The 25,011-nt window shown below is 39.2% G+C and overlaps 1 protein-coding gene across 1 annotated transcript; it reads left to right on the top strand.

Annotated features, from left to right (window-relative positions):
* The first annotated feature begins 22,348 nt into the window (after positions 1–22,348).
* CLDN8 (claudin 8) lies at positions 22,349–23,648 on the top strand. The gene has a single exon (XM_059164567.1). The coding sequence runs from the start codon at positions 22,540–22,542 to the stop codon at positions 23,215–23,217; it is 678 nt and encodes a 225-aa protein (XP_059020550.1). The 5' UTR covers positions 22,349–22,539; the 3' UTR covers positions 23,218–23,648.
* The last annotated feature ends 1,363 nt before the right edge of the window (positions 23,649–25,011 follow it).

Below are 25,011 nucleotides of genomic sequence, written 5' to 3'. Positions count from 1 at the left end.
ATTTTTACACCTAAATTCATGTGAGTTCATTCATTCATGTGCCATTCATGAATGGCAGGTAATGTCACATTTTTCAATGTCCTTATCCAGTTTCCACATCACTAACTGGGCCACCTGTGGACATGTTAACCACTGTCTCTCTCTCTCTCTCTCTCATTAAACATTTTATTTATGTATTTGAGAGAGAGAGAGAGAGAGCACATGTGCAGGAGCAGGGGGAGGGGCAGAGGGAGAGAGAGAAACAGGCTCCCCACTAAGCAGGTAGCCTAAAGCAGGGCTGGATCCCAGAACTCTGAGATCATGCCTGAGGCAAAGGCGGGTGCTTAACCAACTGAGCCATCCAGGCAGCCCTTTCTTCTTCTTCTTCTTCTCTTCCTTCTTCTTCTCCTTCTCTTCCTCCTCCTCCCCCTCCCCCTCCCCCTGTTCTCCTCCTCTTTTTTGGTCACCTTTCCTGGACCATTAGTATTTGTAACTGAATGCAAGACTTTGCAGAGGGCTTGCACTGATATTATTTTTCTCCTGATCTGTTTCAATTTCGGGTTGGAAGGGAGGGGAAGACTAGATAAGATTAATACTTTCAGTGATTGAGTGGATTTATGATGGGTTGCAGTCTTTGTCAAGTCTGATAAACTTCAGTTCTACCTTTGTTACAGTGCAGTCCTTCAGGGGCACCAACGGAGAGTTTGGCTTGGTTACCAACGGCTGTCCACGTGGAAATTCAGTGTTTAACTCTCCAGAGTTGAGCACCACCAGCAACTCTGCACAGCTTCTCCGCCACATGGGAGCAGCTCTTTGGCTAAGCTTCTCCATCTCTTGGCCTGAGCCACTTCTGATGAATGCTTTGGGAGGAAAGAGGCTCAGCTGTTGGGTTCACTTCTCCATGCCTCTTTTCCCTCCAGGATCATTGACTGTCAATTACTGGCCACGCTGATAGCCCTAAATATCATTTGGATTCTCCAGCCCCTGAGACCGTCAAAATCTCTGCTCAGTACTTTTGCCTTTCATTACCAGCTTTGACCTGGCTTCTCAGCCTTTCTGTCCACCTCTGTTATGAACTGACCATGTCTTGAGGGACAACATGATGTAATATTTGGAATACTCTAGTGAGTACCTCTTCTTTCTGGAATATTGACTGCTTAAGTCCTGGCTGCCTGGTAATTCTTGGATGCCTTTAAACAGTGTGTGAGTGTGGGTATGTGTGTGCATGTGTGTGTGTGGCTTCTTTGTTTCTTTTTCTTTTTTAAATTCAGCTGATTATGTTGTTTTTAATGGGAGAATTGTTCTGCTGCAGGCTAGCCCATCATAACCTGAATCAGAATTAACAAGTAAGATTTGAAATAAGAAAATTACTTCTGTGTCACTTATTAGCTACTTTCTTGCCTCTAAGCCTAACTTTCTACATTTATAAGGCTTCATAAAGGCTTTGGGAATCAGATATTTCTTTCAAGCCTACATTTCAATGGTCTGGGAACCCCCCTAGTCTCTAGAAATTCTAGTCTCCTGAATATCATTCCCCCTATCTAGCTGCAGAATGGAATTCAAGTTTTCTTAAGGATACTTCCATAGTCTTGAATCAACTTCCTTCAAACAGAAGCAAGTCCATAGTGCATACATGTGCACATACACACACACACACACAACCCCTAAGCATAGACACTGTTAGTATCTTGATATTCCCTCCAAACAACTAAGAAAAACAACAACAACAAAGGACTAATAACAAAGGTGTGTGTCTGTGTGTGAAAGAGAGAGATCAAATAGGAATCACAAAGCCTAAGGCCAACAAACAAAATGCAGGACCCAGAGTCCTTACTCCTCTGCCTTTCAGGAATCTTCTCTCAGCTGTCTATCCCTTTGGGCTCCAAAGCATATGAATTCAAGAAAGCTGTTGCCATAGCCAGCTCTCCTGCCCACGCAGGCTCTCCCTCAGCACGCTGATTCAAAGTTAGTTCTCAACTCATGTCAACAACAATGACATGAACAAAACAGTTTTCCTCAGGACAAAAACAGTGTTGGCAGGGCACCTGAGTGGCTCAGTCAGCTGAGCCTCTGACTCTTGGTTTTCATTCAGGCAAATGAATGCGTTCAGAAAAAAACACCCATTGCAAGGACCTGAAGGCTGAGTCATTTTTCCGCAACCTTGTTAATCTGTTTTCATGAGCAAAGGAGGTTGACTCATGCACCAAAGTCACATTTCAGGTCAGAAACAGTTGTTTGACCTTAATTATGTGTTAGGATGTGAAAGGTCACACAGCAGGCGGCTAACTCCTGAACAGATTCTGTTCAACCACTCTTTAAACATCAAGGAAAGGGGCGCATGGGTGGCTCAATGGGTTAAGCCTCTGCCTTTGGCTCTGTTCATGATCTCAGAGTCCTGGGATTAAGCCCCACATTGGGCTCTCTGCTCCAAGGGGAGCCTGCTTTCTCCTCTCTCTCTGCCTGCCTTTCTGCCTGCTTGTGATTTCTGTCTGTCAAATAAATAAATAAAATCTTTAAACATCAAGGAAAAATCCCTGTAGCTATGTTGTTTTGATATGAATTGACAAGGATAAATAATTATAAGGACATAATTAAGTACCTGACTTAAAAAAGGGGGAAAAAAAAGTGGGAGAAAGATGGCTTTGCAGGACTTCAGTGATGTCAAGTAGAAAAACGAAGTGTCCTGTTCATGAACAGATGTTGATTAATCCCCAGCTACTTCAACATGGATGTTTTAGCTATGGGCAAGACTGAATTTTTATTTTTTAATTAAGTGGGCAAGAAGTACAAGAAACCAAGCATAGTAGTCACAGGTTATATATTAGAATCATGTGTAGAATCCATCTGCCCTACTTTCCTCTATTTCTTAGACAACTTCTCAGTGCAATTTATCATTTTGAAAATGTGATTTAAGGGGTGCCTGGGTGGCTCAGTGGGTTAAGCCTCTGCCTTCGGCTTGGGTCATGATATCAGGGTCCTGGGATTGAGTCCCGCATCCGGCTCTCTGCTCAGCATATGTGATTTAACATAATGGACCCTAGAAACAAGCTAACGGGAGCATAACTTGGCTAACTTAGTTTTTAGCAGCCATTAATTCAAACAGGATTAATACTCTTGCCTTCTTTTTGGTTTGGTTTTAATATGTTTAAATATGGCAAATGAAGCAGGGCCAGGTGACCTAACCTCATAAGCACTCTGTTCCTTAAAATCTGTTTAATGATAGTAGGTCAGCCCTCCTGTGTTTGAGCACAGAATGTCTTGGGGAGAGATGCATCCTTTAACGGTGGCAGGTGAGCATGGTGATTCTTTGGTCATCAACACAGTATCTTCTAATACACAAACATGACAACGTGGATCCCACCAGGCATTGGTTACAGCTAACAACCATCCAGATAACAAGAGGAAACCGATACCCATTTTCTTGCGACATTTTGAGAATTAAAGAGTGCACAATGATTGGTAATGCAAAGTGAGAAGAGGCTTTTTTCCATAACAACCCTTGTGACAGAGATACTGATACCCAGGACTGGTGGGGGATGGGGAAGCTGCAGATCTTCAGGGCGGCATTAAGATTAAAAACCAAATTGGTTCCTTTACATTACTGGATATAATTCAGTCTGCTTTTCAGGGCTGAAGTCTGGAATTCTTAGGCATATCCCAATAGATACTCTTTTTATTTTTTTAAAGATTTTATTTATTTATCTGACAGAGGTCACAAGTAGGCAGAGAGAGAGGGGGAAGCAGACTCCCTGCTGAGCAGAGAGCCCGATGCGGGGCTCAATCCCAGGACCCTGGGATTATGACCTGAGCTGAAGGCACAGGCTTAACCCCCTGAGACACCCAGGCGCCCCTCCCAATAGATAACTCTTTTTGGTATCCGCTTAGTCCTGCTCTCCATTAAGGAGCAGAACTGGTAGGCATTCCTTCCAACCTATCCTACACTGAGACTGGCTAACCATGAATGGCAGTTCCCAACCATCACGGCTTTATATCAATTAGATCAGTGATGACAATTAGATTTTAGGACCCAAAGAAAATGCTGCCAGAGAATTATTTTGAACAGGTTTCACAGGCCAAATCTGAGGTCAGTATGTAAAATCATTTGGTAACAAATTATGTGGGTATAGAAAGGGAAAGTACTACCATGGGCTGCATATATTGTCCATCCCAGATTGATAGGATTACTCACAAATATTTGGGGTTTCCCAAAGCAGTACAGTGTTTTCAGTAGGCCGGCAAACAGCAAATTTTTGAGTAAACCTAAGTTTGATAAATATATATGTAAATTATTCATGTGTTTATTTTTGTATTTGTCTTTTATTTTAGCTAGAAGATTAAAGGGAAATAAATGTTCACTACAGTTTTATTGACTGCAATAGTCTTCATGCTCAGGACAGTTTCAGCAAAATGAAAATAGCAATTAAGCAAATCACTGCTGTAGCCCATTATTTTTTAGCTTAAAATTATTACATAAAGTAATATATATATATATATATATATATTTTTTTCAGATTTTGAAGGATCTGGCAGGGTTAGTGTGTATTACAGATGCATGTGTGAAAATCTGTAAATTTGCAGATATATACCTACCACTGAGTTATTTTTTAATGGGCCTTACTGATCTGGAATCACTTAAATGAAAATATCAATTTGTTTTCTCTGCAGGTAGCATTTCAGAGAATGAGCAAATGGAATAAACTCTTAGTAGGATATCTATCAGGCATTTAAACTCTGAGGATGTCTCCTAGTGACATTACAATATTCTATAACCTTGGTGACTCCACTTGGCTAAACCAAATACATGCTATTTAATTTTATAACAATCTCTGATTCTTTTTATTTTGCCTGATGGGAGTTATTTGAAAGTTTTGATGATGGCATGGAGCCTGGATTCTACTGCCCACTTGAGTTAAACGGTGGTTTACCGCATTTCTGCCTGCAATAAAACCTGCACATATTTTACATATTTATATAGGATAAAACTCTCTAAAGAATTCCCAGAGGAGCACGGAATGCTTCTTCATTCTTCCCTAAGGAACTGGCAAGAATCCATAGCAGATGTGATTAAGCAAATCTCCCCTAAGCTGAATCCTACATTGTTCCCGTGTCACTTAATCACTTAGGAGTTTTGATCACCATTCTCGAGATCCTCATTGCTAGATTTTGGTTTTGGCTTATATATTTACTCAATTCTTGACTAGTTGGGAGATAGAAGATAGAAAATGACTCCTTCCTAATATCTTTGAAAAACTCTCACTTTGCCAAGAATTGTGACATGACATTCTCAGCTGGGCTTACTGTCTCAAAATTCTTTATGGGAATCAATATCCATCTGCTCCCCGTGAGGGAGAATGTGGCTGAGATAAAGACCCCATTGCTGGGAAAAGCTTCCTTCCTGCTGGGAAGCGAGAATAACATCATCTTCCCCTTTGCACAGAGTGATAACTTAAACATCATGTTATTAATTATTTTCTTGGGAAAAGCAAGTTGAATTTCAGGGTGAAATCACGCCAACTACAGTATTATCTGGCTTACACAGGGATACCAATGCTGAAGATTGCACCCAAGGAACTCCCCACCCCCACCGCCCCAGGAAGAGCCTTACAGTCACTCAAGGTCCAGAGCTGAGAGGTGTGCCCTTGGTGAATATCCTGCTCCTTTCCCCATCCCCCACCCTCCCCCCACCAGCAGGCTATCTCTATAATGAAAGGTATTCACACACCATAAAACCATAAAGCCAAATTCTATGGCATATCAACCTGCTTTCAAGCCCTATTGACTTTTACTGTGTCTCTGTAAGTCCATGGGTGGAATCTTGTTCTTGCTCTGTTTGTCATTGTTTAATGTTCCCAGAGGTAAATCCTCTCCCACACCAGAAGCCAATATCATAGCTGGTGAATGGCCAGGGACTTGCGTAGCTTCCACGTGATCTTGACTTTTCCATTTGAGATCGACTTTGATTCCCTTCCATGAAGTGATGAGAACCTGAAATTGTCACCTCTAAGAGACTTGTGATTTCAGACACAAGTCTTTATTTTTCCCCTTAAAAAAAAAAAAAAAAGAAAGCAAAATACCCAAGAGAAGAACATGCTGACTTCAATTTGAGACTAAGAGTTTCTTGGACTCTTCCTTTTCCATCCCACCTGGGGGGAGCTGCTCTTCTCAGTCCTTGACCTCAGTGTATTCTCCAGCTTTCTTTGTTTATTTTTCTTTTAATGGACCTGTAGTAATTGCTCCTTTTACTATACACACACACACACACACACACACACACACACACGGGCAGGCTGTCACTCTTTCTGGGGAAAGTGGCTTGGCAACCCATCTCCTTGCCATCTGCTGATCCCTACCGAGTTGGGACGGTGAGTGCACAGGGCAGCTGCCTTTCATTGGGGCAGCCATGAACAAGTCTGGAGCCCTTGACCTCCATTTGGGCCCAGTTGGGGTCTCTGTCACCCCTGCCCCAATCCCTCAGGCATCCTTCCCAGGTGTAATCCTGATTGGCTTTTTGTCACCTCAAGGGTGACTTGGTGATGGGAATCAGCAGTTTTTAGCAGTTGCACCCCTTGCCTGTGAGTACATCTGAGTTCCTTTTTCCCTTCTTCAGTTCTGCCAGCTCCCCACTATTCCTGTCAAGGCTCTTCTTGCTCTACTTCCGGACATCTCTGTGTTGTAACTATGTATAGAGGATCTGGTGGGTCCAGGTTGGGGGTGTTCGCTCTATCCTTTGCCCTTTAGTTCTCCTTCCACAATGTTCTTGCCCTCATTTATTTAAGGGGACATGCACTGGGACGGGAAATGTCCTCTCTTCTCCCCACCTGCCATCCTCTTTGCTCTCTTTCCTCTTCACCCATCTTCCCGTGTATTCTCAGGCATCTCCTGCTTTGTCTCACCAGCGAACCCACCTTTCACCTTGTTTCCTATCCGGCCCCTATCTGGGGAAAAGGGTCTTCCTTTGAGCTCCAGGGGTGGAACTCAATGTTTATATTTTCTTCTGTTTCTGCTCTAATCCTGTGCAATGCTTTGAAGAATCAGAAAATAACCCATTGTTGTGCCTGGAAAAAAAAAATATATATATATATATAAAATCTATCTATCTATCTATATCACAAGCCCCAATCATTTTATTCAGTCATTTGTTAATGGGCCTATTTCCTCTGGTGTATTTCTATTTCTTGACATATTGATAAAGCCATTCTTCTTCCTTCCATCTCCTTTGGGCTGGCACAAATATATTATTTCTGCCTTTTGTTGAACTTAATTTTTTCCTACTCACTTTAACTGACTATGAATTCAAATTGGCATGCTAAACTCAACGATGCCCTTTTCTGATAGTCTCTTCCTAGTTAAACCACCAGTTGGTTTCATAATGATCTTAAAACAAAACAAAACAAAACAAAGGCTATTACCAGTGTTTAAATGTCCACCAGGAGTCAGGAACTTTGACACTCTAATTTGATTTTATGTGACTAAGATGTAGATCTCATCGATGGGTCCTAATGGATTTGTCTGCCAATAGGATATGAGCTTTATTAAATCCAAGTGAGCCCACAAAAAGTCTAAAGACCAAATAAAAAGCCCCTATAAACAGAAATTAATCAGTCCACATTCCAAATTTGACTGGGAAGCAAGCTCTCAGTCCATTCAGCAATACTGGTATTGAAAACCAAGGGATCTCTGGTTTTTGTCCCAACCAGCTCAACTCTTTCCTTCTGTATTACTATTTTTAAAGATTTATTTATTTATTTGAAAGAGAGTAAGAGAGAACAACAGAGTGAGAACAAGCAGAGGGGAGAGGCAGAGGCAGAGAGAAAGGGAGAAGCAGTCTGCCTGCTGAGCTGGGAGGCCGACGTGGATCCCAGGATCCTAGGACCTGGAGATCATGACCTGAGCTGAAGGCAGACGCTTAACCATCTGAGCCACCCAGATATGGGTATATTATGTATTTGTCAGAATCCATAACCAAGGTCCACAAACGCTTCCTAGTTAGTCCACAAAGGAGTATTTCCAAAGAAAGATATAGTTCACAGAATTGTTGCAAAGAGTGACCGCACGGACTATAGCCTGAGACTTTAGGAATGATCCCCTAAACCAGAGAGCAAATCTGGGTCACCATGGGAGGTACCACCTCTGTCATGATGTGAAGTTTGAAGTACCTAGAAACTTCTTTCCTTGTTAGCTAGTCACCTCTACAAACGTATTTCCAGAAACGTATTTCCTCTGTCACTGCTGATGCCGACAAAAAGGATATGCAGCAACCATCCACTCTCTTCAGATGTAATCTTGTGTCCAAACATTTTACACAAGTTCATTCAATTTTTGCAATCTAAATAATGTCCAGAATAACCAGAAAAGCAGTGTAGAGAATATCATTTTGCACATGTCAACCTTTTCAATATAGCAAGATGCTTTACAGCAGGGCTTGCACGTATTGGGTAAACTCCATCATGCCTTCTTCTGGTTGATGCATGCCTCCCTGTTCTTCCCCTCTATTTCTGTGCCACTTCCTCTCTCCTGTCTCTATTTTTGTGATCTCCATGCTCAGAGTCTCATTTTCTCCCCATTTCTCTCTATGTTTATGTCTTTTTTTATATTTCACTTCACCAAAATATTTTTCCCCTTTAATATTTTTTAAAAGTAAATTTAATTATTTTATTCTTTATCTATGACATTGATATTGTGACATTGAGTTGAATGTGTAACATTCCTTTAAGGAAATATCCTACTCAGGTTGTTTTTTGTTTTTTTGTTTTTTGTTTTTCAAATGAACTGGGGTTGAAGACTGAGTGTACTGAAGTAGAGAGAGTCAAGTCAGGGTTCCCACTCCGCCATGCAGAGTATATTTAGTTGTATAGTTAAATTCCTGTGGAGGTAGTATATCTACCTGGGAGGGATGTCACAAGGATTAAAATTGTAATTCTTTCAAAGCATCTGGTCAATTGTAGGTTTCAGTCGTCCCAAGTGCTCTAAGTCACTGATACCCCTCTTCGTCCCCACTCTATGGTTGACCCTTCATACACAAAAAACACCTATACCATTCAGCCACATTTACATATAGCTCTTTTTAAAATTAGTTTAAGTACCAGAAAGAAGACGAGGACACTTCAAATTTCATTTTATGTCATTTAGAAATGCTAACGACTACAATAGCAGTGGAGTTTCTTAAGGAAAGGCTCTTGGGCTCCAAGAAGACCCTATGATTTTCCAGGAGGCTGCAGCCTTTTCTCCAGAGCTAAAACTCATCAATTCTACACTTGCATTACAAGACACAAATCACAATGTTATCCAAGGCATAATTTTATAGAGAAGACATAAATTTAAATATTAATTGAATTATGTACTTTAATAATACTTTGGGGTCTTTTTTTAAAACAAACTTAATGATAATATACCTGGTAGTTTGATGAGCTTATAACCAAATACCTCAAAAGCATTAGGTCTGTGTTTTGGGAATGAAAATGTAAGCCTGCATTACTTTTCCAACACTGCTAGGAAAGTCAGTGTTGAATACATAAAACTCAGTTTATTTAATCCCTGTATATTCTTTTATCTCTGAGTTCATATTACCCCTTTGATGGTCATCATGACCATATGGCAACTGTGAAATAAATCAGTCCCATGAGAACAATTTTATTTGGAATATATCCAGTTCCTAGCCCGGATAGTATATATAGCAATCTTATTATACTGTAGGAGAAAACAGAAAAAAACAAATTCCTTTCTATTAGCTCTGCTTCAGAGTTGTCATGTGAGTTTTGAATTATCTTAATGTTTATACGTTGGTGACGAGGTGAAGTCATTTCCAAGACTGGGTATTTTGTGTCTTAAGCCATGTGACAAATGCCACTGGAAGAACTTAAGACTTTTTTTTTTTTTTTCTGTCTCTACCAGAGTGGGTTTTTGTTTTTGTTTTTGTTTGGGGGGGGGGTTGTTTGTTTGCTTTTTCAAATGCATGATAAGTACCAACATCATGCTAGCACAAGGTAAAAGTGTCTATATAGTATATGTGTTCTCACAGGACCAACATCCTCCCAGGATTTGACATTTCTTGCATTTCTTGCACTTGGGTAATAGTATCTATTTCTTGAGCTGATACATATCAGGGAGCAATGCTGCAGACTGTTCTGAATTGAATGCTTAAGAAGCCTGTGTTTGTCTGATCCAAAAATGGACATCTTTCTTCTTTCATTTACACTTATGTGTGACTCAGGTGGTAGACACAGTTGTTTCAAGTAAAGCAACCCACTGGAGTCAGATATGTGGTTAGCCAGATTTAATCACCCCCAAACCTGTCCAGTGACATTTTTGGGGGAGAAAGAAGATCTAGATTGATTTATAGCCCTCATATATAATATTTGAGAGGACACAAAAAATCACTGGCTGATGAACCGATTGGATTGTGTTATTTATCTGACATATACTAATTTTTTCTGTCCAACACTGGACAATCTGGATCTCTTTGGACTATGTTTCCGTCTCAGGCAGTGACTGTACTCTAGTGACTATACTCAAAGAAGCCCCGTGAAGATGAAGCTGAGTAACAGAGCATACCTCATGCTACCAGCCTAAACAGCACGTGACATTGGCCTCTGTTTCCTAAGCACTGGCAGAACCAGAAAAACAAGACAAAGTATGCAATACATTGCCACAGGTAAATAAAGTTTTTTTGTCTGAGCAACAATATTCTCAAAACAGAATTTCTGTTAGGGAAAAGGTGAATCTATAGAAATCAGTTTTGCTCTATCTACTTCATTGTTTTAGGGATCATCAATTGGTGGAAAGATTAGCAGAGGGGTTCTAATGCATTGTTATCTCTCCACCAGGCAAACTGGTGCCCTTTGGAGAGTGGAAAAGCTTGGTATGCTGTTTTCCATAAGAGGATTTGAGCACATACCAGCCCATCCCCTTTTCTAATATTTTAATAGCACTTCACATCCCCACCATTTCTTTAACATGGGAAAACTAATATAAGCAGCTCGTAAATTATTAAGGTTGCCTTTGAAAATGAAGACCATTTTTGAAAGCAGATTTACGTTTCCTTTGGGAGCCTTTCAAACTGCTCAAGGTAGTTTACAAATAAAGGAATTGAACGTTTACTTAAGGACAAATCTAGAAGTTGTATTAAATGGCTCTACTGCTTTGTCCTGAGTTTGTGCAATATGCAGAACTGGATTACCATGGGTTGAGACAACCAGTGCAACTCTTCAGGGTAAAATATAATATCAGAGATCACAATGTTTGTTTGTACAGTTTATCCAAGATCTAAATCCTTCACGGGGCCATTAATTCTTGTAACATTCCATGGAAGCAACCAGCTGGTTCTGCTTTCTTGGTGTTGATGGAGAAACTGAAGCATAGGTGGGGTCAGTGACCACTCAAGTAAGGAACTTTCTTGATGACAAGTGATACCTAGGGGTCACTGGGTCTTGACAAGTGGTGAGCAACTGGTAAATTTTGAGCTAAATTTGTTCCATATGTTTTGTTCTGCACCCACACTGTTGGCAATATTAGAAATTGGAGAGTTCCATTAAAAAAAAATTTTTCTGACTTCATGAGAATGGAGAGCTCTAGGAACAAGAGGGTGTGCTCCTGCTTGCCAAACATCTGCTGGACTTGGGTAGTTCTTGCTCCACTGGGAGAGTAGGCACTGAACTCAGTTGTCCTGCTTCATTCTATTTTATTCTCACCCTGGCCCCTGCAGGCATTTGGGGCATCATATGATAAGTCCTATGATTTTACAAATGACTGGAGAGGTGGCTATAATTGTGTACAGCAACTGCTCTCCTCTAAGTAACACATAGGGTCCTTGAGGCAGGTACTGTGCCTTCTTCATGGTTTGGTCTTCAGGGCTTAGGACCTTGTCGGTCCTGTAGTCACTGGAGAACTGATACTGCTGACCTCATATAGGGATAAACAAGTGAAGGACTTAAGACGAGTCAAGCTATTCATTACTGGGAGTGTTTACAACAGGAAATTTTCTCTGTAGGTAAAAAAGTGGACTTGATAATTTTTAAGAATTGGACATTGCTGATTGATTTTATGTTTTCTCTTATGACCAGCTGACACTCAGGGCTCATTGTAATTGGGGTTTCAAATGGAGAGCTAAGAGTGATAGTGTGTGGCCTTGTAACAGAGCAAATGCGTCAGTGAGGGAGGTATGGTAAGATATCAAGTTAGACAATGGTCTGTGAGACCAGAGCTTGGGGGTGTCAAAATTCAGATGTGCTACTGCCTTTGTGTTCTAGTCTATTTACTGTAAGAGTAATTCTATTCACTAAGTAAGTCCATTCGATTTAAGTCTATTATATTCTGAGGTTCCCCATCAAGACTTCAAGGAATCAGCTGTTAATTGCTCTGTGAAGAGAAAAGAATGTCCTTTCCTTTGTGAAAGTTGCATGACCAGAAGACCTTGTGTGTGTGTGTGTGTGTGTGTTAGAATCTGGGCCAAAGGGGAATTTTCCATCTCCAAATTAAGGAATAGTCTAATTCAATTACAATAGTATAGGTAATTTTTCTGCCATGTGTTAGAAGATCAACAAATGTTACTTAAATGGAATTTAATCTCAAGTGAGTGGTAAGAACTATATTTGCATTTAGATGGATCCTACATTCAAAAGTACTTTTTTGTGCGTTGTATAGACATATTTTCATGTACAGAATTCAGCCAACGAAGAGTCTGCAAAGTAGAATCTGAAAGTCATTCCTTTATATATATATATATATATATATATATATATGTACACACACATATATATATGTACACACACATCTGGGTTTCTATCCCTGGGAGAACCACCACCCACAATGGAAGATGCCAAAAGCATATTTAAATTATGCTAATTTTGTCCTAGTAATGTTTAATTTTTTGTTAATTCTAAAAATAGCTGTTCAAAATAGCATGTAATCTGAAACAAAATTTATGGGAAGGTAAGGGAAACAAACACCCAGAAACGGTAATCCACACAGATTTCTAATTATTTTCAAATGAAATCACTGTTTCAAGGTTGCAGTTTAGTCTGTTCACTGGAAGCCCAGGTAAGTCTCCAGTAACAGCTCATTGGTGGCCTGATCATTAACTCATCTATAGTGGATATTCACGAACTCTTATACAGTGGATATTCTAAACTCTTCTGAGTTCAGAGTAAGGCAGAACAGGGCAAATTGATAAAGGTAGGCTGAGGCCATTGAGACTGCTATTTAAGTAGCTCAATGCTCTTTCTACATGAAACCCTTCCTGGCAACATCATTAACTTATAGGAATTCCAATTTAAGGATGATCAGAGAGGTTCCTGGATGACTCAGTTGGTTGAGAGTCAGACTCTTGATTTCGGCTCAGGTCACGATCTCAAGGTCATGGGATCAAGCCCCACGGTGGGATCCGCTGCTTGGCCTTCTCCTTCCACTCTTCTCCTCTCACTGTCCATAATAAATAAATAAATAAATAAGTAAATAAACTTTTTGAAGATGGTCAGAGAAAACAAAAGTTTCTAAAGACATCAGAACAACTCCTAAATAATGACAGGGGAATACATTTTACTTTTCCAATGAGAGAATGCATGAAATATATATACTGGTTCTTTTTAAAAATTAAAGAACACATATTACAAGAGTAGTCATTTTTTTAATAAATTACTTAATATTCTATATCCTATCTTCTCTTTTTTTGTTAGCATATTTAGAGAATAATAATTATAATCAATTCTCCAGTACATTGAAATTATATATTATATATTAAACTCCCAGTCCATCAATATTTGCCACGGTTATTGGAGGAATATTAGACTAATAATAGTAAGCAGTAGAAAAATGGGAACTTGTGTACTGAGGAGAGAGAAAGAAGGTAGAGTAAAGAAGAACATGGAAGTGAATGTGCAGAAAATACTTAAGAAACCTCACAGAAGCTGAAACAAAATGCATGGGTCCACTGGGACACTATTTGACTTCCTAGAGGGTATCGTGAGAGGTTGTTTGAGCCAAAGACGACTATTATTTTAGATTCTTTTCTGCTTAGGTATTGACCTGAGAAAGCCTGAATATGTTATATAATGTACTTGGAGGGGATTAACAACATGTTGTCCTCTTAAACATTTTTCTTTAATTATTTTATTTATTGGTTTATCAACAATTTCTTGAACTCTTACTATGAACCTGGGAATGTTCTAGTAGTTGAAGATGACATTAGTGAATGAGACAAAGCCATATTGCCTGTAATGTATACATTCTATTGGAGAAAACAAACAATAAAAAAAGACAAATAAATAAAAAAGCAATAAGTCATTCTCTTGGTTGCAGTATCCTAGTTACCCAGAGTCACCAAGGAAATATCAAGAGCTGAGGCACAGAGATTTCAGTACTCTCTGTGTGGTAGTAAAGCAATACTGAACACTTTCTTTGTCCCGAGAACTATATGAGTTCTTTGATACAAGGGTGGGTAGAATGGATATGGTGCCTGTCTTCATGGATCTACAGGATGAGGTGGGCGGATGACCACTCACACCTGTTTTGGGTCTAACGTTTCATTCTGCTGCCAAGTATAGAAACTCTTTCCTATTCCAAGCCTTTGACCTGGAGAGAGGTCTGGCTGGTAGGACCAAAGTTTGGTTACAAAGAAACGAGATAAAATGTTGTGGCTGAGTGTCAGACCAGAGGGCCAACTGAAACTGTCTGAGAGAGACTTCTAGAAGCCAGTCCCATAATCACACACAGGTCCCTATAGAGAGAATATTAAAGAAGATGACAAGAACCAGGGTAGGAGAGAAGGGGAGGTAAGACAAGAGAGCTGACTTGCCTCTGCTGAACAGGCTCCTGGAAATGCTTTTAGGGTTGTCTGATTTCACTGAAAAAGTACCAAATGCCTTGGAGCTGCTTTTTTATGGGGATGAAGATGGGCTATTCTTCTCATCTGTCTGTTCAGTTAACAGTGTGCTTTGTTAAGGGGAAAAAATGGTTTAGATCATTGGAGCAATATCTTACACTGGAACAAAACAAGAGCTACCAAACTTAGGACCCTGACTCAATTCAGCACTAAACTAATCAGAGTTTTTTATGCACTGAGCTCAGGGTGAACATTGAGGCTATAAAGCAGGGCAAAGCCCCTAATCTAGAGGAGACTAGGGTCTGCTACATTGCAGGAACACCATAAAAATATAAAAAACACACAGTTGCTTTATCACAAGATCCTGAAAAGAAATGTTTGGTAGTGCCCTTGCAAGCCCTTCCAACTGACATACGCATAGAGGACTGGGGGACGAGTTTTATTTATCATCCTGGAATAGAGAAATCTGGTATTTTTTTAAAGTTGTAAGATCGTAGACTGACATTATTATTTTTAATGATTTGGCTTAATATGACAAAGTTAATTGACTCAGCAGTTCTTTCTCCTGCCGCTGTGCACATATAAATTCATATGAGAAGAGATATGACTTCTATTTCTTAATCCCAAGTCTATCCTGGTGCCTTATACATAGTGTACTTGTTGAGCAGTTGGAAATGTTCAGCAGATATTCTGAGACATCATTTTGAAAGTTTTGCAAAAATTACAAAATCTCTATAAAGTTTTGAGATGAGAATTTGTACAACTTATAGTTTTCCTCATATTCTCTTGAAGAGATATTAGGAAGTCCAGCATGTTGTAATATATTGCAATTATTTTCTGTCTTTTTGAAATAACTGAAAACCAAGAAAGCCATGCACTGCTTGTTCCAATAATATTCTCACTCGTGTGGTCTGAAGTTGGTTTTAAGTAAGGCACTTAATGTCTAACCCTATTAAAATTTGCAAACACTGGTTGCCTAAGGCAGACAGAATCTTAATTTGAATTTTAAGTGGAAAGTTAATTGTTTTGTAAATTAATCAGTAACATGGCTTAGCTCTATTTGCCTGGTTAATTACTTTTCCCTGTCCTGTTAACTCCAACTTTACAAGAGAAAGTCAATTTTTGTGCTCCCGTATTCACTGTTTGCTCATAAGGTTGTGCGTGTGTGTGTGTGTGTGTGTGTGTGTGTGTTTTCTATGCATGTGAACTTTTCACCCATAAATTTCTGTCTTATGATTTCTCATATTGAACAACAGCTTTTGGTATAGAAAACAGAGACACCTTATTTTCCTTTGTCCTGTTCAAAATGCTGTTGAAAACCAACAGCGTGTAGAGCATTATTCCAGAGAACAGCAAGAGATAAATCTATAAAATGTTGCAAGCAATGAGTTAGGTTAGAGCCAGATCTATGACATAGTGGGTAAAGAGCATGGCCTCAGGTGCCTAAAGGCTTGACTTCCTACACTGGTCTTTCTAACTGTTAATCATGAGTCCTCAGGAGAGTTTTTTAAACTTTCTAAGTCTTGGTTTCCTCAGTAAAACTGATACAATAATAATATTGTTCTAATAAGGTGACTGGGAGGGTCACATCATAGAATTAATTATATCACTTAATAATCTTAATTGTTGGGACGCCTGGGTGGCTCAGTTGGTTAAGCAGCTGCCTTGGGCTCAGGTCATGATCCCAGCGTCCTGGGATCGAGTCCCATATCGGGCTCCTTGCTCGGCAGGGAGCCTGCTTCTCCCTCTGCCTCTGCCTGCCTCTCTGTCTGCCTGTGCTCACTTGCTCTCTCTCCCTCTGTCTCTGACAAATAAATAAATAAAATCTTAAAAAATAATAATAATAATCTTAATTGTTAATATAACTTAATTATTGGGTAGTTCCCATGATTAACATAATAGTATTAAGTAATATAACTTATAATGCATTATATTAAGCATATGAAATAATTTTGGTGATATTATCCTATGTGCATTTTTCTTTCCTCTTCCTTTGTGTAAGTAAACTGACTTAAGCTTCGTGTAAATTACTATGGATTCAAAATAAAATTATGAGATGTGCTCTTTTAGATCCTATTCATTTTATGATATTATCATTTCTAGTCTGAATTAAGGCCTCTACCAGGCAAAAATGTGTTTGTTTTCTTAAGGGAGTTGATGACTTTATGTCTAAATTCTGTCTTAGAGCCTTCATTCTCCTCATTCAAAGGTGCACATAAACTGAGGGTTGGCAAGGCAGAGGCAGGTGGGGGAGAGGTCACTGGAGGAGGACACCTGATGTAGTGATCGCTGAGTGTTATATGCAACTCATAAATTACTGAACAATACATCTTAGACTAATGATGTACTCCATGTTGGTTAATTGAATTTAAGTAAAAAAAAATAAATTTAAATTTTTTTTAAATGTGCACATCATCCTTCACATTTCAACAGAAAGGATTATTGCAGGAAATAGATTTAAAAAAAAAATTGTTTCACAAATAATCCCCCAAGTAACTGTTAAGTTGCAATTTATGCAACTTAAAACTCTTTTTATTTTGGCTTTTGATCAAAGGTAAAAGAGGTACTAGTGAGTCACTGAAAAGAGCATTCTAGTGAACTAATGAAGGTGACCATGACGTCATACCTTAGTGGGCCACTAATATGTCTCTGCAAAACACAAAGGGAAATTGTCTTGTATTACAATAAACCTAGAACACCAGTACGCGAGGCTGTTCACTTCACTGCACTGATTCTCATTAATTCTTATTTTAGCCAAAAATAACTTCAGTGGTGGTTAGATCATTAATTAATACCGTGACTTTGACCAACAGGCGACTTCATTGTGGGAACTCTGAAACTCTAAATAAGGAATAATGGTGGTTTGATTGCCCCAGTAAGAATGCCTCTGAATAGAGTATCTGAAGAAAAGAATGCAAATATCAGTGTCTCAGATATTTGAATTTAAAAAAAAAAAAATCACAATGCTTAGCATTGTAAATAGTTCTCAACAACACGCAAGGGAGGAAAAAAAATGTGTTGAGCACATTCCCTCGTTTTCATTAACTTTAACCACCTGTGTCATAGACATTCTTTTTCTTTAATTTTGTTGTTACTTTGTTTTTCTTCAGGGGGAGATAGTACACATAGAGGAAAAGATTCAGGCTTTAGGTCCACGTCTGGTCTCCATTTGTAGGGAAAAAGCTGTGTAGCCTTAGAAGAGACCTAGTTTCTGTTGTGCTTTAATGTAGTTAATTAGAAAAAGGTGCTTTCTAGGATGTTTTAAACATAAGGTCTGGTGCATATAAGGAACATTTGACACAGACATTTAATACCCGGTAGTTATTATTATTACAGTTTCCAGCTCCTTGAAAAAGTTTGCCTAAGTCATTAGAATTAGGGCTGTTCATGTCAATTCTGTCCATAGATATTACTCATTAACTCACACACACACACAGACACACACACACACACAATGCACATTATTTAAAGTATTTTTAAAAAGAATTATTTCCCTGCATTTCCAGTCCTTCAGTGGGGATATCATATATATGAGGCTTGATAAAATAACACAGCCCAATTTCCCCAAACACGTCAGAATTCACCACAACTCAGATTTTCATTTTTAAAAATGCGGTGGAAACTAGAAGAAATGTAAAAACTTCTCAGTAATCATGATTCCCACTATTTATCTTTTATTTACATTTATGAGGTTTTTTTTATGGGGGAGGGTGTCCTGGGATAAAGAGAACTCCTGAGACATTAAGAATAGACCTTTCAGATGTGGATTAATTGATCCAGTTTGTTGGTATCTAGCTGTCATAGATTGCAGCTTGGTCTCCCCCCAAAATTCGTATTTGAAATGCTTAATGCAGTGGTTTTTAGAGGTGGGAACTTTGAGAAGTGACTCATTAGGTTAAGATGAGATAAGGGGGGGCCCATCCTCATGATGGAATTACTGTCCTTATTACAAGAGAAAGAGAGTAGATCTCTCTCTCTCTTTCTCACACTGCCAAACTAGAAAATTTTAAAAAAAGGAAAAAAAAAAAAAGTTCTACCCCTGAACTACAAACTCCACCATCTGTCCCCTTGATCTCAGACCTTCAGCATCCAGAGCTGGGAAAAATTAATTTCTTTTATTTAAGCTCCCAGTCTATTATATTTTGTTAAAGAAGCCCGAAGCGACTAAGACACTAGATAATTAGTATACAAGAAGGAGTTAATCGAGCAATTAACTATAAATCATAGAGGGGCAAATATGGAGAGAACTGCTAATGGACACAAGGCTTTGAGAACAGAGAACATGAGCAGCCGGTCATCTTGAAGGACAAATAGGATGATATAGCTTAAGAACATGTAGCAATGCACAATATTATTTTGGGAACCACACACAAAGAGATCTATTGATATGTTCACTTGCTTTCTCAGGACAAGATGATCAGCCAAGTACAGTTAATTAGCAGTGAAAAATAATTAAAAATAAATACAGGTTGAAAAGTGTCAACACAACAGAGAAAAATAAATACAAAAGCAAATCCAGAAAACAATAGAAGTTGGCAACTGCTTGATTGGGAGAAGCAAAGATTATTTCAAGTAGTGATAAGAATTAATAGAAACCCCAGACTAAAGGATTGTTGGTTCAAGATTAATTGCTGTAGGAATAAGGATGACAAAACCAAGGGCAGTCTGACAGTGACATTGTGTGTTATCGTTTATAAAGGGAAAGCATTTGCATGTGTTATGTAGTTACCAGGGCTGAATTTAATTTAGTGAATTTAATTGCTAAACTTAAATCATGCTTCTGATAATACAGACAAAAAGGAGATCTCCAGAGAGTGAATACAACGGGTCAACATGAGCATGCGTTCCTTTCATGGGTTCTTGGCCAACGTTTGCTTCTTCCAATGGAAATGAAAATACAGATAGAATCATCTGCATTGATTGCTCTGTCGTTCTGAAATGAAGAACAACAAAAATGTTATCAGTCTGTTTGTCTCCAACTGTCATTGCTTTCTGAATTTTGCAGGCAAGTTAGCTGTTTCGTAGAGACATAATGTAGAAAAGCAGGTTAAGTAGTCAATTTGACTGTTTAATCTCTGAATTTAGGCCTCTCTGTCCCTTGCAACTTGGTATTAGCATTTTTCTCTGTCTTTCTCATTTCCTATGACCCTGAGGGCATAATTACCTCAAAATATTATGGGGTTAGCTGGATCACTGTGTGATAAGGAACTACCTGGGTGCCATTGGCTAGTTTCTGCTAGGACAGCTACCTCTATAATCATTCTAACATGAACCCAGGGTTGGTATCTTATTCTGATCCTAATCTTCTGTCCATTGGTAAAGTACTCATATTTTTGAAATGAGGAAAATATATTTTTGTGAAGTAAGGTCCTGGTAAAGCTCAATGCCTATGGGAGGAAAGGTTTGATAGCACACAAATTCAACTGGTGCCTCAGTGTGTGCACCGGGGAGGCCACTCCTCAGAAGGTGCAGACTCTCACATATGTGCTTTCCTGTTTCTGCGTAAATTTTCCCACTTTTATGGGGATATTCAGCAATACCTAATCAAGGCTCTTAAAAGTATGTCACACACGAATTTAGAAAAGAACTTTGATTTGATTGCCTACAAGTGTATATATGTGTATGTGTATATGTATAATATTTATGTAATTTATATTTAGTCATTAATTCAACCAGCTCTTCCACTCCTTTTCCCAGGTTGGAATTAAAAATAAAAAGTAAGGGCGCCTGGGTGGCTCCGTGGGTTAAAGCCTCTGCCTTAGGTTTAGGTCATGATCCCAAGGTCCTGGGATCGAGCCCCGCCTAGGGCTCTCTGCTCAGCAGGGATCCTGCTTCCTCCTCTCTCTCTGCCTGCTCTGCCTACTTGTGCTCTCTGTCAAATAAATAAATAAAATCTTTAAAAAAAAAAAAAAAGTAACCTGCTCTTTTGATGTCAATTATTTCACTGTGGATGACAGTATTTTTCCAAAATCAACCTATTTCCCTCTCCACCACAAATCTGTAACCGGTACAAGTCTGAAGGAGAAGACGCTAGATATTTCTGTCAACATAAGGAACACCCTACGGTTCAGTCTTTAACAAGGCAACAAGGGATAAAATTATTGTAAATATCAAGTGTTAATTTTATAACTTTCATCCTGTCCCATCTAATAAAGGAAGAGCTTGGGATACTATCCATTTCTTTTGTTTTATTTGTTTTTCCAAAGACAGTTCACTCTGGTATCTTCCTCTTCCCCTCCCTGCCGTGTACCACTTTTGTTTCCATAACCTCTGCAAACTACTCAAACTTTTTGGAGCCATTAGAATTTCAAAGTTTAATAAGTGAGCAAGAAGCACTTTCGCCCCTACTTAGAGTTCAGGTCATACAAGGAAGCAAGGAAGAAGTAAGATGGCAAAGAAAAGACTGTTTTCACAATGTAAAGATAAGATTAAAATATGGCTTGAAATTTGAAAAGATTTGAAAAGGAAGAGCATTCCCGTGGATCTCCAGAGAAAATTGGTAGTGGAGTTTTCCCAAATCAACATGCATGTTTATTTCTGTACCACCACTGTCATCATCATTATTTTGAGAAGAAACAGTTCAAATTGCTTTACATTTGGGGGGCTTCTATCTCCCCCTGCATCCATGGTATTAAAAACCAGTTTAGTTTAGTTAACACCTAATACAAGTCAATTCAAGAACACAGTCACCTCATCCCATAAATATTGTATATAGAAATATCAGCCACGTATGTAGACCCAGGAGTCTTGTACCATCTGCAAAATTCAAGTTCCTTCAGTCTGGGAAGACAGAGCGGCAAAGATAGAGCCACAGAAGAAGACAGATCTGTAAATCACTTCATCACGGGGTATCTTGAGTGCTTGCTACATGAGAAAATCATTTGGATTAATCTATTGTTTTACAGCTTTTTTTCCCTTATAATTAAGATTATTGGGAAAATATGAATCAAGAAGTTTTCTTGGCTCAAAAGAGAACAATATGTGTTTGGTACCACGGCGGGAGGGGGTGGCAATCTTGTATATTTAATGACTTTCGCCTTATTTTGTCCTTGGTGTGATCAGTTCCCTGATTTCACCACAGTCAAGCTTGCTTTGAAATTGTAGACTCATTAAATCAACCACTTGGATCACAAGTGTTTCAAAGAATGTGGTTCCCCAGGTACGAGCAATCTATCAATCCCCTGCTCCCCTTTCACTTTGGCATTCTGACAGTCCTAGTCAATTTCTTAGGCAGATTAATTATATTTCATGCCATGGTCATGCAGCTCTTATGAAGAGTTTCAGAATTGCCTGTACAAAGTACACCTTTGATGTCGCAAGAGATTGGTGCGTTCCTTGATGATTGCGCAAACTCTCCTAATTGTGCCTGCAGGTAAACATACGGCTGTCTTCTTGGAAAACTGAGAAGTACAAAGAATGTTTATGTGCAGGCCCAGTCGTTCCAAGTATCTCTTGCCGGTTTAGACACACCTGGGTTACCATCCCCCTCTTATTGGCTGAGAAAGTTGCCCCACCTGATTTGTAAGTTTACCTGTCCTAGTCAGTGTAAGGGGGGGGGGGGGCACTTCAGCCAGCCAACACTGGCTTTCATCTGGCTAGAAGGAGCAAAGCAGCTCTGAAAAACCACCAGGCTCTGAGGTCCTTACGACAGGAAAACTGTTCTCTCCTGAGGCGCAGAGAAACTCTCTTCAGAGTAGCCCTACCGGCTCAGGACTCCGGTTGGATAAAACCCATCCCAGAGGACGATGGCTACCTATGCCCTGCAGATTGCCGGACTGGTGCTTGGAGGTGTTGGCATGGTGGGCACGCTGGCTGTCACCATCATGCCTCAGTGGAGAGTGTCTGCCTTCATCGGAAGCAACATTGTGGTTTTTGAAAACTTCTGGGAAGGACTGTGGATGAATTGCGTGAGGCAAGCTAACATCAGGATGCAGTGCAAAGTCTACGATTCCCTGCTGGCTCTCTCTCCGGACCTACAGGCATCCAGAGGGCTGATGTGTGCTGCCTCTGTGCTGTCCTTCCTGGCTTTCATGACCGCTGTCCTGGGCATGAAATGCACCAGATGCACTGGGGACGACGAGAAGGTAAAGAGTCACATCTTACTAACGGCTGGGATCATCTTCATCGTCACGGGTGTCCTGGTGCTCATCCCGGTGAGCTGGGTGGCCAACTCCATCATCAGAGAGTTCTACAGCCCGATAGTGGAGACTGCCCAAAAGCACGAGCTGGGAGATGCTCTCTACATAGGCTGGACCACTGCGCTGGCGCTGATCGCTGGAGGGGCACTCTTCTGCTGTGTTTCCTGTTACGGTGAAAAGAGCAGAAGCTACAGATACTCTGTCCCTGCCCATCGCACAACCCAGAAGAGCTATCACATGGAAAAGAAGTCACCGAGTGTGTATTCCAGAAGTCAGTATGTGTAGTCGGGTCTAGTTTTTAACTTTACTGATAAAGCCATGCAAATGACTGATATGCCCACTGTTTTCTGAAACTGGAACCCAAAGGGACATTGATTTGCCGTTCTTAACTGCCTAACATTAATTACAGGAACTGTGCATTGTCTATTTACGATTCTATAAGCTACTTCAGCAGAATGAGATATTACACACAGTCCTTTGATTGTTCTAGGAAGTGCTGTCATGTGTTTTCTAAAATGATTCACTCATCTTTTCCTTTCACCGGTTACTTCAAAATGACATTGGTAAAGACTGTATCATTTTACAGCCGTGATTGCTCTATGACACAGCATGATGCATGTAGATCAGCATGATGTTTATATCTCACATAAATAGAGACAGGCTTACAGGGTTCTCTTTTAAATGAAATACGGATTCAATACACTGAGTAAAAAAAGATTCAAGATCAGATTGAAGAAGGTTAATATTAATTGTGTAAAAACAGCTTAGCGATTAACGTGATCGATTTGTAACTAAGGTTAAAACGAAGGCTTTAATCAGCAGCATAAAGGAAACTGAATGGCTTTCTGATATCTTGTTTTTCAACCTAAAAGTTAGAAATTCTAACTCCTTTATCCTCTTTCCCCAGAGGCCTTCTTTTCTTGTATATTAAATGAACATCTTTTAAAGGGCAGATATTTTGTCAAGGGGCTTTGCATTCAAACTGCTTTTCCAGGGCTATACTAAGAAGAAAGATAAAACCATAGTCTAAGAAACATTAAAGACTTCAGGAAACTTAGTTCTGTTTTGTTTTGTTTTGTTTTCTCTGAAGTTTCTATGGCCAGAGAAGGATGGAATTTGACAGGAAACATGTATGTATGTGAATATTTTAACAACTATTTGAATACAGGCTTTGGGCTTTTATTAATATAAATAACAGGATAGGACAATATGCCTTAGTTTTTAGTAACTTACCAAAAAACAAAAACAATTAATCCTTTGTATGCTCTGTCTGCTTCTAAGATATTTATAGATACTGAAGTTCAAATTGTCATTTCAATCCCATCAAAATTAAATATTTACTAATTCAATTTTTTATTCAGTCTTACTAAGATATAGAGAAATACTATATCTTTGTGTTTCCCCCAGATTTGATGCAACTGATAATTCACTTTGAAAGTTTGTATCTGCATTTTTCTAGCTTAAATGACTATATATTATATTTACTTTATGTCCTTTATATTAATAAATTGTGCCTTTTATATAAATTTGATATTTTTTCATTCTTCTTTTTTTCTGTTTGTTAACTTTAAAGAGTTTTAAAAAATCGTGATATTTTCAGCTTTCTAATTTAAAAAGAAGACACATTTTAAATACAAAGGTAGACTCAGCATTAATTTTTGAAACTATAAAATACTACATATTATTTAACATTATTCTTCATAATCATTTTATTCACACATTAATATTTGATGTGGACAATGTATTTGTAATGTATTAAGATAGTGCTTAGGGTCCAGCAAACGTGTATACCATAAATATTATGTATGTTTAAGCCTTTTCTATTAAACCACTATTAAGCCATTTCTATAAAAACTTTCCGTAGCTAAATAAGTTTCTACCTCAAGAAATAACATTAACTGGGGCGCCTGGGTGGCTCAGTGGGTTAAAGCCTCCGCCTTTGGCTCAGGTCATGATCCCAGGGTCCTGGAATCAAGGCCTGCTTTGGGCTCTCTGCTCTTCGGGGAGCCTGCTTCCTCCTCTCTCTCTGCCAGCCTCTCTGCCTACTTGTGATCTCGGTCTGTCAAATAAAGAAATTAA

Source organism: Mustela lutreola, chromosome 2 (genome assembly GCF_030435805.1).
Source record: "Mustela lutreola isolate mMusLut2 chromosome 2, mMusLut2.pri, whole genome shotgun sequence".
In the NCBI taxonomy this organism is placed as follows: domain Eukaryota; kingdom Metazoa; phylum Chordata; class Mammalia; order Carnivora; family Mustelidae; genus Mustela; species Mustela lutreola.
The sequence above is the reverse complement of the archived record's forward strand: the minus strand, read 5'-3'. Positions and strand labels throughout refer to the sequence as shown.

What these genes read in the sequence shown, in the direction of transcription:
- CLDN8 (XM_059164567.1), top strand. Translation starts at nt 22,540, where the DNA reads ATGGCTACCTATGCCCTGCAGATTGCCGGACTGGTGCTTGGAGGTGTT.